This window comes from Sinohyriopsis cumingii, chromosome 14 (genome assembly GCF_028554795.1).
Source record: "Sinohyriopsis cumingii isolate HCF-2022 chromosome 14, ASM2855479v2, whole genome shotgun sequence".
NCBI classification, from domain to species: Eukaryota; Metazoa; Mollusca; class Bivalvia; order Unionida; family Unionidae; genus Sinohyriopsis; species Sinohyriopsis cumingii.
In genome coordinates this window covers 9457423-9476974 of record NC_142974.1, presented here as the reverse complement: position 1 = coordinate 9476974, position 19552 = coordinate 9457423, and the positions used below count along the sequence as shown (strand labels likewise).

At 35.2% G+C, this 19552-nt stretch overlaps 1 protein-coding gene across 1 annotated transcript in view; it reads right to left on the bottom strand.

The window, feature by feature from the left end:
• Positions 1-10824: 10824 nt before the first annotated feature.
• LOC149783194 (U5 small nuclear ribonucleoprotein 40 kDa protein-like) overlaps positions 10825-19552 on the bottom strand; it is a 35855-nt gene continuing 27127 nt past the window's right edge. The window contains exons 5-9 of the mRNA XM_089931425.1: positions 19340-19462; positions 16728-16848; positions 14272-14354; positions 12489-12654; positions 10825-12059 (exon numbers count right to left, since the gene is read on the bottom strand). Coding sequence (XP_089787551.1) covers positions 12010-12059; positions 12489-12654; positions 14272-14354; positions 16728-16848; positions 19340-19462 — 543 coding nt within the window. The 3' untranslated portion in view covers positions 10825-12009. The remainder of the gene's footprint in view (positions 12060-12488; positions 12655-14271; positions 14355-16727; positions 16849-19339; positions 19463-19552) is intronic.

The following is a 19552-nucleotide window of genomic DNA, read 5'->3' as shown; positions in this document are numbered from 1 at the left end:
AAGCCATTGGTTTTTTCCTTTGTTTTGGCTTAGCCAGGTTAGTGGGTTATGGTCAGTTTCGACACTGAATGGAACACCACACAAGTAGTAGTGAAGAGATTCTATCGTCCATACTATCGCAAGACATTCTTTGTCAGTTTTAGAATAATTATGCTCCCTGGGCAATAGTTTGCAGCTAAGATACGCTATAGGATGTTTGTCCTTATTGTCATTGTCCTGACTCAAAACAGCTCCAATGTTCACATCATTTGTGTCCGTTTGCAGTACAAATGGGCATTCAAAAGCAGGGTTGATCAAGATATGTGCCTTTACCAGTGCATTCTTCAAGTCACTGATTGACTTAACTGCGGTCGCATCCCATGTATCATGATTTGGCTGTCCCTTTCTTGTCAAAATACAAAGTGGAGCTGAGAGCTCAGCGAAATTCTTGATGAATTTTCTGTAATAGCCCACCATTCCTAGAAAGGATCAAACCTCTTTCTTTGTTGTTGGGAGTGGGAAGTCAACCATAGCTTTGACTTTGTCGTGGTCTGGTTTAATTTTCCCTCCACCAACAATGTGACCAAGGCAAACAAAAGTACCCTTTTCAGTGTTACAGTTGGAATGTCTAACTGTCAGATTGTTTTCTCGCAATCTCTCCAAGACTGCTCGTAGGTGATCATTCCAGGTCTCACTATAAATAATGATGTAATAAAAGTAAGATGCAGCATTACATAATTTGGACAGCAACAAGTCCATGCGCGAAAATGTAGCCAGTGAAGTTTTCATCCTGAAAGGCATAACAGTAAATTCATAAAGTCCAAATGGGGTAACAAAAGCAGATTTCTCCTGTGCTTCTTTAGACAGATGTACCTGCCAGTAACGTTTGGTTATGTCGAGTTTGCTAATATATTTTGCATTTCCCAACTTTTCAATAAGTTCATCTATCCTTGATGTAGGATAAGCATCAAAGAGTGTGATGTTGTTAAGTTTTCTGTAATCAACACAAAGTCGCAGACTTCCATCTTTCTTTTGAACAATTACAATTGGTGAACTCCATGGGATTGTAGATGGTCTTATAATTCTTGCTGTAACATTTCATCTACTATAATAGCTCTGACTTCAGTGCTTTTTGCATGGAGGATATGATAGGGTTTCTGCATTATCAGAATGTCTGTTGTTCGAATGTTGTGAGTGATCAAGTTGGTTTTGCCTGGTTTTGAAGTTAGCACGTCTTCAAACTCAGAGCATAATTTTCGCACCTGTACTCGCTGTTCTTTCGTCACTCTGCCATTGAGATTGATTTTGTCCAAACTCTCCATGTCAGCCAGTGGGAAGTCAATCCGGCTTCCTCCATCAAATTTATCACACACAGTTGCTGATAACAATATATCTCTCTTGTACTGACGTAATAGGTTACTATGGTAGGTTACTTGTCCTCGCCTACCACCAATGTTAATCTTGTAATTAACGTCATTGACATTACAAATGACACAATAAGGTCCGTTCCAGTGAGCTTTCATCCTCAATGCATCAGATGGCAACAAAACTAGGACCTCATCTCCCGGCCTAAATTCCCCTTTGGTAGCATTTTTGTCGTACCATGATTTAACTTTCTTGTGACACTCTGTCAGATTTTATTTCACTACCTCACTTACATCAACCAATCTCTGGCGAATCGAAAGCACATGTTCTACAACTTACTTCTGTGCCTCACCCTCGCCGGTGAATAGATCCTTAAGAATCTCCATCGGCCCTCTTACTGGCTAAACATGCAGCAGCTCAAATGGCAAAACCCCAGTTGCTTCTTGTTGGTACCTCCCTATAGCAAAACAGTGCATAAGGCAGCATCACATCCCACTCTTCACCATTCGTGGAACACAGGTTCTTCAAGACAGCTTGGAGTGTGTCATTAAATCTTTCGACCTTTTCATTGGATCGTGGCATTTAAGGAGAGGTTGTTTTCCCCTTGATGTTCAAGATGTTGCAGAGTTCTTTGAGAAGAGTACTTGTGAAGTTGGTCCCTTGGTCTGTAAGGATAATCTTAGGTATACCAACCCAACTAAGTAGGCCAATTAAGGCATTGGCCACTGTTTTGGAATCAACGTCCTTCTAAGGCATTGCTTTCGGATACCTGGTAGCTTCATCTACTATGGTTAGTACATATCTGTTCCCCGTCTTTGTGTGCTGTAGTGGGCCAATGATATCCATCGCAATCTTAACAAAAGGGACAGACACAGTTGTTGGACACGCCATTGGAGATTTCTCCTTCACTGTTCTCCATGCTGTCTTCTGACAGATGTCACAGGCCTGACAGTGCCTCTGAATATCCACAAAGATACCTGGCCAATAAAACGTGATTGTTATACTTGCTTTCATTTTCTCCCTTCCTAGATGACCACCAAGTGGTCTATCATATGCCAACTCCACCACTGCTTGACATAACTGCTTTGGCAAAACTAATTGGATTCCATATTTTTCTACATCCAACGATTTCCACTTGTTTTAAAATTCCATGCACTCAGAAAAATGCATTGTCCATGCTTCTACTTCACTTGCAGATGACAGGGCCTTTTCTCTCACTTCAGCCAATGAGTTGTCATTCGTTTGATACTGAGAAATCAATTCCACATTAACATTGTGCAGGTGATCAAGCGACAAGTTCTTCCCATCTGTCTCATCTTCATGATGGATGTCATACTCGTCCTCATCAGGACCATGATCTCTATCTTGTCCAAAAATACCCTATCCAGATGAATGTCATCCAGTTCATGGGATCGGACCCCACATTCTTTTGATTTTCTTTCACTTTCTTCAGCTTCCTCTTTCCATGCTCTTGCCTGGTTCCTCGTTATTACAATAGTCCTATTTTCCTACATAGAATGTCGATACCCAGCAGTGCTTGTGCTGCCAAGTCAGATACCAGTTCAACATGGACAAGACCTTTGTAGTATGGCTTGTCTAATTCTACTATGGCTAATTTCGCCTCAAAAGGCTGTCCAGTGGGAGTGTAGAGTGTCAGGTTCTTCAAGGACATATGACTTACTGACAAGGTCCTCAGGTATCAAGGTCATTTCTGCACCTGTATCTTTAACAAATAATACTTCCTTGTTGTTCACTGTTCCTGGTACATTTATTAACCATTCACCAATGATATTCTGGACAAAGTAGGTTGCTTGATTTTGTTTATTTCTACTGGAACAGTCATGCAAAACATGACCCTTCTGGTGACATTTATAGCACTTTTTGTCTCACTATGATTTTTCTATCAAACCAGTTTTCTTGGACTGAGGCGAACTTGATGCTTGGTTATTTGCTTGCTGTCGGCTGTGCTTAGTGTTGAACTTGATGTCATTGATGGGCAAAGCGTAATCTTCAGCAGCATTGATAACAGACCCATTGCCCTTATCCACTGGGCCTGCACTGGCAGGAGAGCCTTCAAGAAGTATTCATCTGGCAAACATGTGGATCACGACTATCATGTTAAATACTGCTCTGTATGTGCCATCAGACCTCTGTATGTTTCATTAGCATCCATTCTTATGCTAGCTAACTTATTAAAATATTTTGTCTTTTCCCAAACCTATTTATCAGGACCTTTATTAGCGCAACATAGCTCTTACTTGTTTGCTGTGCTTCCTTTCTTGCCTCTCCTGTTAGCAGCGTTCTCAGTTGCAGGGTTTTCATTTCTTCACCCCATTTTGCATGATCAACCACGGCATCAAATTCTGAGAAAAATGTAAGAATATCTTCATTCGATTGATGATTGTAAGTTAGAAGTTTGACTTTGAAGGGGAGGCTGTCATTCCTTTTATCTATGTCTTTCTGATGTTTCACCCTTTCTATCTCTAACTCCAACTCTTTAAGTTTAAGACTGTGCTCTATTCGCAACTTCTCCCTTTCAGAGTTTAATTTTTGTCTCTCAAATGCACATTCCCTTTCTAACTGTAACCGGTCATGTTCAGTTTGCTTGTTGGTGTCCTTGGATGTTTTTAGTTTGCTCTCTTTTCTTACAGGACGCTCTTCCTCTATTTCCATGTCATATGGTTCTTTACCACTTTCTCAATATCTGTGAATTGCATCAAATTTGTTTACTGTTTCTGTCTGGTTCCATCCCTTGCAATACTGTGCTCTTCAACAATTGTTCCTACTTCCTCATCCATAACGCTACCTTGGGTCGTCATTTCAATCCTTATTTTGTTTATCCTTGGCTTAACAGGAATCACACCCACGCAAAGTTACAGCGTATATCCAATAGCAATTTGCAGCTACACTACTCAGACAAAAATTTTGTACTTAATGTGCTGTTTCAATGTTACTGTCAAATTTCCAACAACTCTGCTATCCCACTGCTGCCACCAAAATTGTTAAATGTTTACAAAAAGTTGCAAGCAATAACATCCAACACAAAGTATATTCCCAGCCAATTTTTAATGTTCACCCAAGCTAGGGCTCAAGATGACTGCTCTTTACAGAGAACAATTTGGTAGTTTTACACCAGAGCAATAGTTTATGAAAACAACAGTGATGACAAATACAGACTACAACTCCTATGGGTCAGAATCTTTATCAGTATCAGATGTGAACTAGGTAGTATTTGTTTCTAACATTACCATATCTGACTGCTTAAAATCCTTTAAACTAAAACTACCATGTGCACCCATGTCTCTTGTCTTAATGATAATCAATATTTATACAATATATTGGAGGGAAATGTTAAGCATTAATATGACGGCAACAATGCTGCTGTCATGCAGAGCTGTTCACCCCTATGGATTCTCCCAATTTTGTACAAAGCCTGAAAATTACTCACAATGGATTGTTTAAGCAAGACTGCAGAAAAATGGCCGAATCGGCAAATAATTTCATTTTAACGTTTTGTTACATTTTGAAAACTTCTTTTTATTAAAAACATTATTTGATCAGTATCAGATATGTGCTTATTCAGTGGTGCCCACACAAACCAGTAATCTGCAGGCATGGAAGGGAGCACCTGGCATTTCTTTTTTAAAGTGGTGACCCTTCGTTGTGTGAAAATAAAATTGAAAGAAGTTGAAAAGTCGAATGCCAGCCAGAAGTTTCTCAAGAATTGTACAGATATTTAACTATTTATAAAACATTCTAATAAGGAGTTCATTATGTTTACTGTGGTATGTGTGAATTGGATTTTTCTGTCTCAGATAGTGGTAGAAATGACATAAAGGACATGTTGAGTGCAAATCCCACAAGGAACAGGCTGAAATAAAAGTCTCCATCCAACAGGGAGCAAATGCGCATTATCCATGCTAAAATTATGATAAGTAAGTCAGGTTTTGTCCGAGTTAAACTTGCCAATGAAAATAGCCGATTCATTACACAGGGATTTAATGAAAATCTTTCCGACAGCAAATCAACAACAGGGAATATAAACTCTTAAAGAATGTAATTAGAAAAGGTAGTGATACTGGTTTTAGAAAAACATGTTTCTTTTCTTGATAAAAAAACCCTCGGATAATTATTTTTTTGTCACTGCCATTAAAGATAATAAATGTGTTTCTGCATAATTTTTTTATATATTGTTCAACTGATAGCTATACTGCTCACAGCTGTTGAAATTATTGACAGACTGCTTTTGGACTACTGATGGAGTCAGCAGTGGGTAAACAGATCTGTGTAATTCTCATGTTGTAGTTGCCACTGAATGCATACCCATGTAATTCACATATTATTTTTTCTCAAGCTTTTTAATTGTTAGTTATTTTGAGGGCTGTAATCATGCCTGCTCAACCCATTAGTTGATTTGGAGATGAAAATGAACGTGTTCAAGAAATATGAAGGTGGACAAAACTTATTGGCCATAGTGTGTGAACTTGGTTAATGAGCATCAGCAGATCAACAGTCATGATTGTAAAGGATGCTGATCGTATAAAAGAACAAGATAAGAGATCTTTACCCTTAAGGTCAACAATAATTACGAAATGGTGTTCTGGTGCTTTTTTATGAGATGGAAAAATTGTTAATCAGACATACGGATAACATTTGTTAATCCTAATGATGATCCAAGCAAAGGCTAGAAGTCTCTATACAGACATTAAGGGAAAGTGCCAAGATCTATTTAGTATACATGCATAGGCTGTAGGGTGTGAATGGTCGGTGGGGTGGGTAAAATTCCAACTTGCATGAAGTTTGACTTATGTAAGGGTTCGTTTTCTAAAGTCGGGACTGGCTGTATAGTGATAAGGGTAAATGTTATGTGAATATATTACTCGAGTAAACCAAGGTTTTAGAAAAGTACTGATTCTCAGATATCTCAATTAGAATTACATCGGGTGTGTGTGTGTAAACAAAATCGACATAACCAGATCCCGAGATATCAGACATTATTCCTCTGCATCATTCAGTTTGTGTTGATGAATCTGTAATCATAGCACAGCGATCAACAACTTGATTAAAATAAATACTGGGCGCTATGCTTTTTATTTTAAAAATGCCCTTCGTGCTTTTATTTACTCTTGTTCAAAACAAATTAATAACCATGTTTGTTGGGGGGTGGGGGCAGCTTGGTTTAGAATTCAGCATGTTTCTATTTATTGATTATAGTAAGTTGTGATCTAGTCATGCTTAAGTTGAAGGCTTACACTCATTCCAAGCATGGAAACACTTTAACTGTTTACATTATAAGTGAACTGCGAACCAAAGTTGTTAACTCTGTATGGATTAAGTTGGCGACAGACTGTGATGATATTGGAATGGGCTTACGCTATAGTTGTTTCACAAAGCATGGTGAATTTATCCTATTTGTAACTCTGTAAATTTTCAGGTCAGCATCATTGAATGTAGCTAAAAGTGTCTAAATATATTGTGTAAAACAAATTAAGTATTTTTAGCTATATTTAATGATGCTGACCTGGTAATTTTCCGAGTTTCAGATAAGATTGAATTGGCGATGCTGTGTGGAATGAACTATATGATTGTGGTGTTGACATGATAATATTCATTATGAGTGCAGCTCCTGTAAAGGTCAGAAATGAATTCCTTCAAATTCCTTATTCTAAGGTATTGTTTACAACATAATTTTCTCCACTCTATGCAAGTGATAAATCATGCATTGATCAGATTGGTTGATTACTATTTGTACCAGTAAAATTTGGCCTTGTACCAACTTTTTCCATCGTTGCTGGTACGAGGTACCAGTAGCAGTGGAAATGCCAGATCATTGCTTGTAAAATTTCTCGGAGAGAGACATTAAAAAGGGTCAAGATAAGCAGGGAAAACAAAGAAGGATTTTTTGGGACTGGACCAAAATGCTGTACATACATTGGTTCTCGAGCTAAGTGGGTCTGACTGACGATAAGGAGCACATTTATTTTGTATATTCTAATTTTAAGACATTTAAATAATAATATCAACAGTATGACTTATAAGGGATTGATCATCTTAAAGTGTTATAGTATAACTTACATAGATGGATTTAAATGATTTTCAATGTTGAATTAAATGGTTATTAGCAAGAAAAGTTTATGCATATCCTTTGTTTTTAGTTGCTGTTGTACTTCTTTAGGGAAACCATTTTAAAATGAAAGATACCAAAACTGATAAAAATATTTTTGACTAAAACTAGGAGTCTCATAGTTTTATGACAGAGTAGCCAGTTTACCCAGTGTTCTCTACTTGGGTGATGCAAAAGGAAATGTGCCAATTATGCAGTAATATACCAGTTATGTCCCTTTACTCACTGTACTTTGCTACAGTGGCTCCTTCAGACTTTTGTAAGGACCATTACTTTTTGACTTGTACACATAAAGGTACTGTAGATAGAAAAATGAAGAATTGTGTCAGACAAAAGGTAGTTGGTAATTTGATTCATGGACCTTGATTCAAAGCACTCAGCTCCATCATGTAGAAAAAGAATCATTTCAGCTTGGTGACTACTTGAAAATGGACAGGAATACCTTTCCTTTTACAGCTAATTTGGTATTTTGGACCTAGATAATAATAATAATAATAATAATAATAACTGTGATAATGAATTAGCATACAGCTTTAGTATGGTATAACGGCATGAAACCTGTATTCTTAGTACAAATTAAAACTTACTGATCTGTGTTTAACTCTGTCATAGTTGCTGATTACAATTTCATGGGGCCTATGAGTTAAATGTACAGTACAGCATAAATGTACAGGATACAGTATAAATGTATAGTACAGTATAAATGTACAGGATACAGTATAAATGTACAGTACAGGATATTATTATTGGAATCCTAATAGCATCATGATATTCCTCTTAACATATTGATGTTTTTAACCTGCAAAGACTTGATATACAGTCATACGAGTGTGAACAACGGTTGTGTTCATAAAAATTTGATGCACCATTACAATGACTGTTTTTAGAGGTTTGTTCATTGAAAATGACCAAAGTTACCGATTCATTAAAAATGTGTTACAGTGGCCTACCATTTAGTCAATCAAGCATGAAAAATAGGTCATACCATATTTTGTTACAATTGATACTCTTCCTAGATGCATCAGCATAAAAATTTTAATATTTATACAAGATCCATGATATGGAGACTGTAATAAATATCAGAAAATAGAAAAGCCACATAATTATAAAAAGTAAGTCATTGACCTACCATTTATGGTAGTGATACTCTGTGCGATCCGTATCGGTTTTATTGACTGTAGGTGAAATAGGTTCAAGGTTAGGAGAATGCAACAAACAAAGCTCCACTGAAAGGCCAATGTGATCAGGGATCATTCATCAATCTGACACCTGCCCAATAACCAAAATCAATAGCAGTTGGGCAAAATACATAACATCTGCTCAATAGCCAAAAGCAAATGCAGTTGGCCAAAATATATAACATCTGCCCAACAGCCAAAAGCAATAGCAGTTGGCCAAAATATATAACATCTGCCCAATTGCCAAAAGCAATAGCAGTTGGCCAAAATATATAACATCTGCCCAATAGCCAAAAGCAACAGCAGTTGGCCAAAATATATAACATCTGCCCAATAGCCAAAAGCAATAGCAGTTGGCCAAAATATATAACATCTGCCCTATAGCCAAAAGCAATAGCAGTTTGCCAAAATATATAACATCTGCCCAATAGCCAAAAGCAATAGCAGTTGGCCGAAATATATAACATCTGCCCAATAGCCAAAAGCAATTGGCCAAAATATATAACGTCTGCCTTATAGCCAAAAGCAATGGCAGTTGGCCAAAATATGAAACATCTGCCCAATAGCCAAAAGCAATAGCAGTTGATCAAGAAATTTGGGTCAGTAGGATTCTGTTATGAATACAACTGCTTCAAGATTTATCTAGTTTCCTTTTCTTCAATCATATTGTAATGGCAGGCCAGCATCATATGTCCAAAATTGAAAGACTTCTACACCAGGATGCACTGTGTCAAAGTTTTACTAATTAAGTCCAGCTCCTGTTTTATCTGTTATATAGTTGCATAATTTTTAAAAATATACTTTTAGTGATGAATTGGCATCCTTTGAACAAATTTATAAATTATTTTTGGTTGGATGCTCTCATTTAAATGTTTCTGTATTCAGTAGTTATGGTAGCCATATTTGATGGCAGATAGCATCATTTTATGTTGATTTTAAAGGAATTCACATCAAGATGCTTTCTTTTTCACAATTAATCAAAATCTATGCAGCGGTTTCAGAGAAGAAAGATATTTAAAAATTCTTTTTTTAGTGACAACACCTAAAACTGATGGTGGGATGCATAATTTGTATAAATTTGAAAGACTTTCATGCCAGTATGCTTTTTATAAAATATGAGCAAATTCTTTTCAGTGGTTTTGAAAACAAAGATGTTTATAGGCTTTTGGTTTTTATTACCACTTGCTATATTAATACCAGATCAGCAATAGTTGTCAAATTTTAGAAGTCCTCTGTGCTTTTGGTCCAATTTAGACAAATTCTCAAGTGGTTTTTGAAAACAACTCGTTTCAAAGTTTTTCCATTTTCAGTCATAGTGGACATCTTTGATTTCAGATTGGCATCATTTGTGCAAAACTAAAGGGTCTTCTTTGCAGGATGTTTTCTGTGAAGTTTGATCATATTCTATTCAGCAATTCTGGATGTCATTTAAAATTTATTTTACTTTTTAGTGAAAGTGGTTTTATTTAGTAACAGCAAACATACCTAAAAACAAATTAGTATCATTTGTACAAGCCTGGATGGTGTTACTGTTAGGATGTTTTCTCAGTTTTGCTCAAATTCTGTTTAGCAGGTTTTTTAAGAAGACATTTAATAGGGTTCCTGCCTCATATTTAACAAAAACAGTCTACAGATCCTTTCCAGATCAAAAAATAAAATATTCCAGACTTAACCATGTGACAAGGCTAAAACAAAACTGCAAGAAAAACATGAAGAGATGAAAAAGTAAATTCTAAACTACAAGAGTTTATCCATATACTAAAACTTCTCCCAAACGCTAAAAAACAATAATATTCCATTTTTTGTAATTTTTTCATTTTTGCAGCCAATATTCATGACTTGGAAAATCAATTTTCAAATTTTAAACCTTTTCCAGATTTCCAGACCTTTGCATTAACCCTGATTTAAGGAGTTTTTGCTATTTTTGGTAACAGAGGCCATATTTTTTGTGGATATGCATGATTGTGCAAATTTTTAAAGCCCTTCAGCCAGGATTCTACAAGCCAAATTTAGTCCTAGTTCGTTCTGTGGTTTTGGAGAAGAAATTTAAAGTTAAAACAGCAGTTGTTGACAGATGCAAAACAGAAATAGGTCATAACTGTAATCCCACTTGGCCTTTTGATTGATGATCAACAAACTCAAAAGTCACTCAAGCATGAAAAATTGGGCAAAGTGAACTACAGCTGATATGGCTGATTTATTCTTCCTGAAATATGGACACAAAAAGATAAGTATACAGGGTCCAAGAAATGGAGCATGATGCATGAATGTTAACACACAAACAAATGAACAGATGCATGAGCAAAACATTTATCCACCTGCAACTCTTCTGGAGATCATAGTCTGACCACATGCCATGTATATTTTAATTTATATGATTGCAGACTGCTATAATTTCTTGACTGGATCAGGATCAGATTCTCCGACTCATGAACTCCAAAAACAATTAGATGCTGAATCAGGCTATATGTTTTCCTCTGTGGCGGGACTATACTATACTATCTATATATATATATATATATATATATATATATATATATATATATGAATGATTTTTGGCAATGTTGCAACTGAAGTTTAATTCATGATTGTTTCATCAATATGTACAGAAATACATGATTAATGTCAGCAATACGGACATGTAATACTCAAGCCAACACCTCTCTTAATTGTATGCATTTAAAAATAGGGCAGATAATCCACAAGACTTTCAACAAGGATCTTGGTAGCACTACTGTAATGTACAAGCTTGCTTTGCACCTCTTTGGACCTGGATTTCATACTGGGCACTGGCACATGTGAATATATGTGGTTGATAATCCAAAATAATGTTTTCTTTGACTCCTCACATTTCCTCCACCTATAAAAGCCTACATTTTCCAACATGTCTCAACTGTTGAGAGAGCATGTTACTGAGTTGGAAGAATCCATGTGCAATTAATTTTTATATTGCACAATTTTTTTTAAATTTCACATTAAACAATGATTGTGCAAAGACTTTAAATATAGAACCATCAAGTGATACTCATACCAATCACAGTACTTTTATCCGAAAAGAGATTCCAACATCTCACCATGCTTATCGAGGTATGACAAACACTACATGTATGGTTCTTAACTTTTCATTAAATTTTTCTTTCAAAATTGTTTCCTTCCCTCCAGAAAAGTACCAGCTCTTTAATGTATAGAGGTATATTTTATTTTCATAAACAGTTTTACAATTTGTAGATGAGAGGATGGCTTGATGAGAGTTTATTCTGGCATCTTGCATAACAAAGATGTACTGATGTACAATTTTATTTACAATGTAAAATGTCTGTATGTCATAAAATGATTCAATATATGAATTGGTGATGGTTGACCTCATTCTATTTCTCCCAGATAAACCTTTTTGTCACTTGAACAGGAGGCCACTAAGAAAGAAAGAGAAAAAAACACTTATTGTGACATGTTTAAAAATACAAAGACATGAAAAAAGTTCAAAAAGCACTGAATATGACCTTAGATAAATTTTGTTAACATTACTACAATTGCCTTCTCTAATAATTACATTTTCTAAGAATGGATCACATAATTATAATCATATAAAAAGTAAATGCATGTATAACGCTGAAAAAAACTATATTATTTAATTACAACTACCTGGTATTTTCTATATATATACATGGGAACACAGACATACATGCCCCAAGAAAGACTTTTCAGGATTTTTTTTATTTAATTGGTTCAATATTTATATATATTTTTTAATAATGGTAAAGCATTTATTTATTTGAATTCTTGGTCAATTCATGAATTGACTGATTGATTGTAACTTTTACGGGAAGCAACTCTTTTCTCACCTATGGGCTCTGTAGGATGGAAATCTATTTCATTGACAGATCCTGAGTGGCCAGGTAATTTGTAAATTATTCTTCGTGTTGTTGTATCCCAAATGTATACAAATCTGTCTCCTGACCCGGCTGCTACTTTACTGCCATCTGGTGACCATGCTACTCGTAATAAGTTCTGGAAAACATTTTTCAATAAAATATAACCTGCAAGCACACTATCTGCATTCAGATTCATATATGATAGTTTATATTAATAGAATCTGCTGACTTTGCAACTTATTTATTTCTGGACCTCTGTACACTATTGCTTCAAAGTGATTCTCTACTGCAAACAATTTACCAGGGCTCATGTATAATTCAATATGCTTACTCAAAACCGGTTTTATTCAACAAATATTAAAGAAAGGCTTCCTTAAACTTAGATTTATAATTAATGTGTCAAGACACCTATTTAAATTAAGAGAAAACTGATGAGTAGCAAAGACACAGAGTGAAAGTTTCTGCAAATAGTTCTTAAGGATAATTTTGGGTTCAAAGTTTTGTTTGAACAAGAACTAGGAGAGACCCCAGCATTTCTTACCCCAGGGCCCATAATCGCTCTCTACGGTCCTGCCTTTAAAAGTAACTTTTAACAGGCTTGCAACGAATGGTTAAGTTTTGGCATAGTCATTAGAAACAAGGAAGTTTTAACATAAGAAGCCATTTTTTGGAAAGGGACAAAGTGATTTTTCTATCTTTGCTTGTGACGATCTGCTACGAAATTGCAACTTGTTGATGCATTTCAAGTACAAAAAAGCAAATGACTACCACACTTCCTACTAGTTTTCCTGATTTGTGAAAATTATATATGGCATAATCTTGGAAAAAGTAAACTAAAACTATTAAAAACAGCTGGTACACATTTTCAAGATTTTAAACAACAGTTGTATCTCTCTTGTTGTAGACCCACTGTTAACTCAAATACAAAAAAAATTATGTTATAGGGTTGCATTATATTATGTTTTGATTGGAAAACACAATATGAATGGCATTACAATAATAGAAAAATATGACCTCTAATGACCAGGCAATATAAAAATTGAGAGTACAATCACACAAGGCTACAAAACACTGTAGTTTTAACTGAAAATGTCAAGGAGTGCAAATGTTTCCAGAAACCTGTCAGTCTTTGCAATATAGTTAATACATACAGACACAGTCCTATTAAAAAAAGTCTGGAAAATAAAGAAACCAGAATAAAAACTTGTCATGAAATAATAAGGCGTCTATCCTGGTTGTGTCTTGGTATATTTTCTGTATTTATCTACTTTGTGTGTACTTCCCTATAGCTTTAGAATTTTAGGCAAAGACTCTTAAAACTGTGTTGACAATTAATCCTGGCCTAAGATGGAACATTCACAGTTTGTTAGAAGTTACTTTTTCATTTGAAAAAATAAAAGTGTAAACTTTTGTTTCATTGGTGATGGTGATGTAGAATTCAAAATCACGGAGGAACCAATTTAGGTTACTCATGTCAGAGTAGATGGATGAATAGTGAAGAAAAATTAATTGACAGCATGCCTCCTGTAATTCTTTTGCATCAGGTTCAAAACTGGAATGAAAGACTGATACAGACTACGACAAGAAAAATCCTTGTTTCAATAATAACTATGGAAAGAGACTAATATATACGTAACTCCTCTTTCATGACTTGTTGATTTTTTTAATAGATTTTCCATGCAAGTATTGTTTGGCTTGCATATGTTTTCAACAAACTTATATTTGGTTCAGTTACACACAAGTTTTGGTCTACCTTTTCAAATGTATGTTGGTGACCCTGTAAGATCTTCACACATCTTTCTTGTGGTGCAAATGGCCGAACATCCCATATCCTAACTGAAAGATAAAAGATACAGTCAACTAAGTACAAACTTTGCACAAAATGCATGTTTGCTTTTTTATCTAAGGATTTTGTTTGTCATGAAAATTATGGGAACAAGGCTTGAACGATCTGCATAAGTTAAAGTTTACTACTCCTGATATATTGTTCAGTGTTTCAATTAATTACTACTATGCTTTATGATTCTTGCAAAAATTGGTTTCAAGATGATACCAGAAAAAGACTAGCATTTTGAAAATAAGACAAGCATATCCCACACTATGACAAACAACATAATCAATGTAATAATTTATGTAACAATTTCATAGTGACCATCATAACTGTGACATCAAATGACGGGACCCCAGGTGGCCAAGTGGTCTACAGTGCTGAGACATCAAATGAGGAGACCCCAGGTGGCCAAGTGGTCTACAGTGCTGAAACATCAAATGAGGGGACCCCAGGTGGCCAAGTGGTCTACAGTGCTGAGACATCAAATGAGGGGACTCAAATATCATGGCCACCATGTAAAGCCTATAATGGCATTAAAGCCACAAAACTACAACCCACATCAATCAAGGTTCAAGATGTTCAAATGCAATTTTAATGATTTCATTGAAATCCCAAGACTGTTTACTGAACTTAATGACACTACATTCTACTACACAACAAACAAAATTATGTATTTGCACTAAAACTTTAATGTTGATGCTCCAGCCACCATCAAAATGAGTGACTTCTATATCTCACCTATGCTACAGCAGGCACGACAAAAATGAGACCACTGTGACCTAATTTATATTCAAAGATGTTGACAGTGGAGGGAATAAATAGCTGCAAATGCACAAGCCACTCTAGTCAATAAGTTGTTCCTGAAACCTGTACTGGTATGTTGAGTGGTTGGGGGACTGGATCTCTCCTAGTTATAAAACCATGCAATAAATGCAAATTTATCAGTCACAACATACAGTGATCATTTTTAGACACCAGTATTTCTTGTGGCTCATGAGTTACTGTTGGTTCTAGTGATCATTAAATGATTTGTACAGTGTATTTTCAGATCTGATGTTTGACAACTTGTAATTCCATATGGAATAAAACAACCCTACCTCCTGTTGCCATTCCAAATTATTGGGTTACACTGGCAGATAATTAGTTTTGATAATATAAAGGAACCAGTAAGATGTGATGTTGATGGCAGAGTCACATGACCAATACCAATTTTAACGTGAGAAGTTGCATGGTTTTATGACATGGTGAGATCTTGTCCCCAAGCCACCAAATATATAAGTATAGGTTATGAGGCTGGTTTATTGATATTAAACAGGAACAGATGGGGATTTGGGTGGTGGGGGCAGAGCAATCTCACGAGGGTTCCATCTCAAAGACCTTACCTATGCCACCACTAAATGATATTCAGCAATCCACCCCTGCTAAAATCACTCATGCATACAATAGGTCGCAGTGATCTAACATTGTTATAGTTGAGTTTCTCTGCTTGAGATGTCTCAACATACTAAATGTCAGAAGTGTAGTTGAAATAGGGTCCACAATATTAATGGTGTAAAAATGCAAAACAAATAAAAGAATGAGCACACTTCAAAATCCCTTTACAACATCATCGGCAAAGGCAAAAAGGTGGAGTTAATATAACAGCACCAATAGTGATGCCTATGACATTTCATTAACCAATATGAGATGGTGTGGAACAAATAGTGTCTTTTCGTCTTATTGATACCAATTCCTCCACTTTTTGATAACCCTTCCTGTAAATCAGTAGTTCCCAAACTTTTTCGGACAACCACCCCCTTGGTTATCCTCAGCGCCCCACTACCTTACCCTGTACAACGCATTATTCAGCATTAGCACCCCCCCTTGGTAGTCCCACCACTTTGGGAACCACTGCTGTAAATCCTTACCAGTGTTACAATGATAACAACTCTCTACAGTTTGATAACATTTCCTGTCAGTCTTTACCAGTGTTACATTGATACCAACTCCTCCACAGTTTGATAACATTTCCTGTCAGTCATTTTCAGTGTTACATTGATACCAACTCCTCCACAGTTTTATAACATTTCCTGTCAGTCATTTTCAGTGTTGCATTGATACCAACTCCTCCACAGTTTGATAATATTTCCTGTCAGTCATTTTCAGTGTTACATTGATACCAACTCCTCCACAGTTTGATAATATTTCCTGTCAGTCATTTTTAGTGTTGCATTGATACCAACTCCTCCACAGTTTGATAATATTTCCTGTCAGTCATGTTTAGTGTTGCATTGATACCAACTCCTCCACAGTTTGATAATATTTCCTGTCAGTCATTTTTAGTGTTGCATTGATACCAACTCCTCAACTGTTTGATAACATTTCCTATCAACATTTACCAGTGTTATCCATGGCATTAGACAAGAGATAAGATCCATCCGGACTGAGCTGAAGGCCTGTGACAGTGTCAGAATGACCTCGCATCCTGTATAGTACGTCATTCTTCCTCAAGTCCCAAACCTGCAAACCAAGTCAAGTTTTTTTTTTTTAAATTGAGAAATTCAACTCCATTTTTATTTCCTCCTTTAACAAAAACTTATTCAAATTTAATCAGAAACTTCGTTTATTTCTACTCAGATTCATGATTTCTTCTATTAAAAGGAAAACGTAGAATAAAAGGGAAAAGGAAGATGGTGACCAGAATGCAAATAAAATGGTTAAACAAGTTTCTACACTATTTGTGGGCTAATCAAAAGTGGAACCAAATATTTTTCATGAACAGTTATAGTCTAATACTATTTGCAGCCCTTGAAAGGAGTGTAAATAGTTTAACTTCCAAGGGTGGATGTCAATTAGTGAACTCTCATTCAATCAAAAGCTGTATTTTACAGTCTAGTCAATCATAAGGTATATTTTAAAAAAATCATAGTTTTAATATTTGGGTTGGGATCCTTATTTAAAATAAAAATCTAAACCGATTTTTAAATGCGTGATTATACACATCTGCTTATCTTTGAGAGATTATTGACGTAAATGTACAAAGCATAAATTAAATATACACGGAATGACTTGCTGCCTACAAAAGATATTAAAACTTGAGCATACTGCAACTTAGCTGTGAACAAGAAGTACATTTGTGTATTATATTCTGACAAATTGGATAAATAAATCTGTAAGCATCCAAATTAAGCAAACAATTTAATTTTAGCATGTTTAAGCATTTTGGTCAAAGTTGTCAGCTTATTCCTTCAACTATAAACAGTCCATACAGAATGATGGTGTATTTGATCTATATTAACTGTGTTAATGGTGTATTTGATCTATATTAACTATGTTAATGGTTTAAGTTCCCTCTATTCAAACCAAGTTTGAAATAACAGTATTTAATCACTGTGAGTATACCCCAAATATAGAATCATATAATTGAACAGACCCTGAATTAATCTTGGTCACTTAGATAAAAAATTATTTATTAGATATGGAGCTCTGTAACATTACAAAAGAAAATTGTGATCAAACAAAACTGTATAGACAGATTAGTAATTAAGCAGCACTAATGATAACACTCTACCTTGATATCATTGTCAATACCACTAACGATAACCCTCTACCTTGATATCATTGTCAATACCACTAACGATAACACTCTACCTTGATATCATTGTCAATACCACTAACGATAACACTCTACCTTGATATCATTGTCAATACCACTAATGATAACACTCTACCTTGATATCATTGTCAATACCACTAACAATAAAACTCTACCTTGATATCATTGTCAATACCACTAACGATAAACCTCTACCTTGATATCATTGTCAATACCACTAACAATAACACTCTACCTTGATATCGTTGTCAACACCAATAACGATAAAACTCTACCTTGATATTATTGTCAATACCACTAACAATAAAACTCTACCTTGATATCATTGTCAATACTACTAATGATAACACTCTACCTTGATATCATTGTCAATACCACTAACAATAAAACTGTACCTTGATATCATTGTCAATACCACTAACAATAAAACTCTACCCAGATATCATTGTCAATACCACTAATGATAACACTCTACCTTGATATCATTGTCAATACCACTAATGATAACACTCTACCTTGATATCATTGTCAATACCACTAACAATAAAACTCTACCTTGATATCATTGTCAATACCACTAACAATAAAACTCTTCCTTGATATCATTGTGAATACCACTAACAATAAAACTCTACCTTGATATCACTGTCAATACCACTAACGATAAAACTCTACCTTGATATCACTGTCAATACCACTAACGATAACACTCTACCTTGATATCATTGTCAATACCACTAACGATAAAACTCTACCTTGATATCATTGTCAATACCACTAATGATAAAACTCTACCTTGATATCATTGTCAATACCACTAACAATAAAACTCTACCTTGATATCATTGTCAATACCACTAACAATAAAACTCTACCTTGATATCATTGTCAATACCACTAACGATAAAACTCTACCTTCATATCATTGTCAATACCACTAACGATAAAACTCTACCTTGATATCATTGTCAATACCACTAACGATAAAACTCTACCTTGATATCATTGTCAATACCACTAACAATAAAACTCTACCTTGATATCATTGTCAATACCACTAACAATAAAACTCTACCTTGATATCATTGTCAATACCACTAACAATAAAACTCTACCTTGATATCATTGTCAATACCACTAACGATAAAACTCTACCTTGATATCATTGTCAATACCACTAACGATAAAACTCTACCTTGATATCATTGTCAATACCACTAACGATAACACTCTACCTTGATATCATTGTCAATACCACTAACAATAAAACTCTACCTTGATATCATTGTCAATACCACTAACAATAAAACTCTACCTTGATATCATTGTCAATACCACTAATGATAACACACTACCTTCATATCATTGTCAATACCACTAAAGATAACACTCTACCTTGATATCATTGTCAATACCACCAGATAAAATCTGTTCAGCTGTGTCATTAAAACAGGCCGATGTCACTTGGTATGTATTCTGAAATGTCTGAAGGGTACCTTTCTTGCGACAGTCCCACAGCTGGAAAAATACAAAATTATGATTAATGTTTGGCAAATAATATAAATTCATTTTCACAAAATGTATCACTATAAGTCTGTATGTATGGAT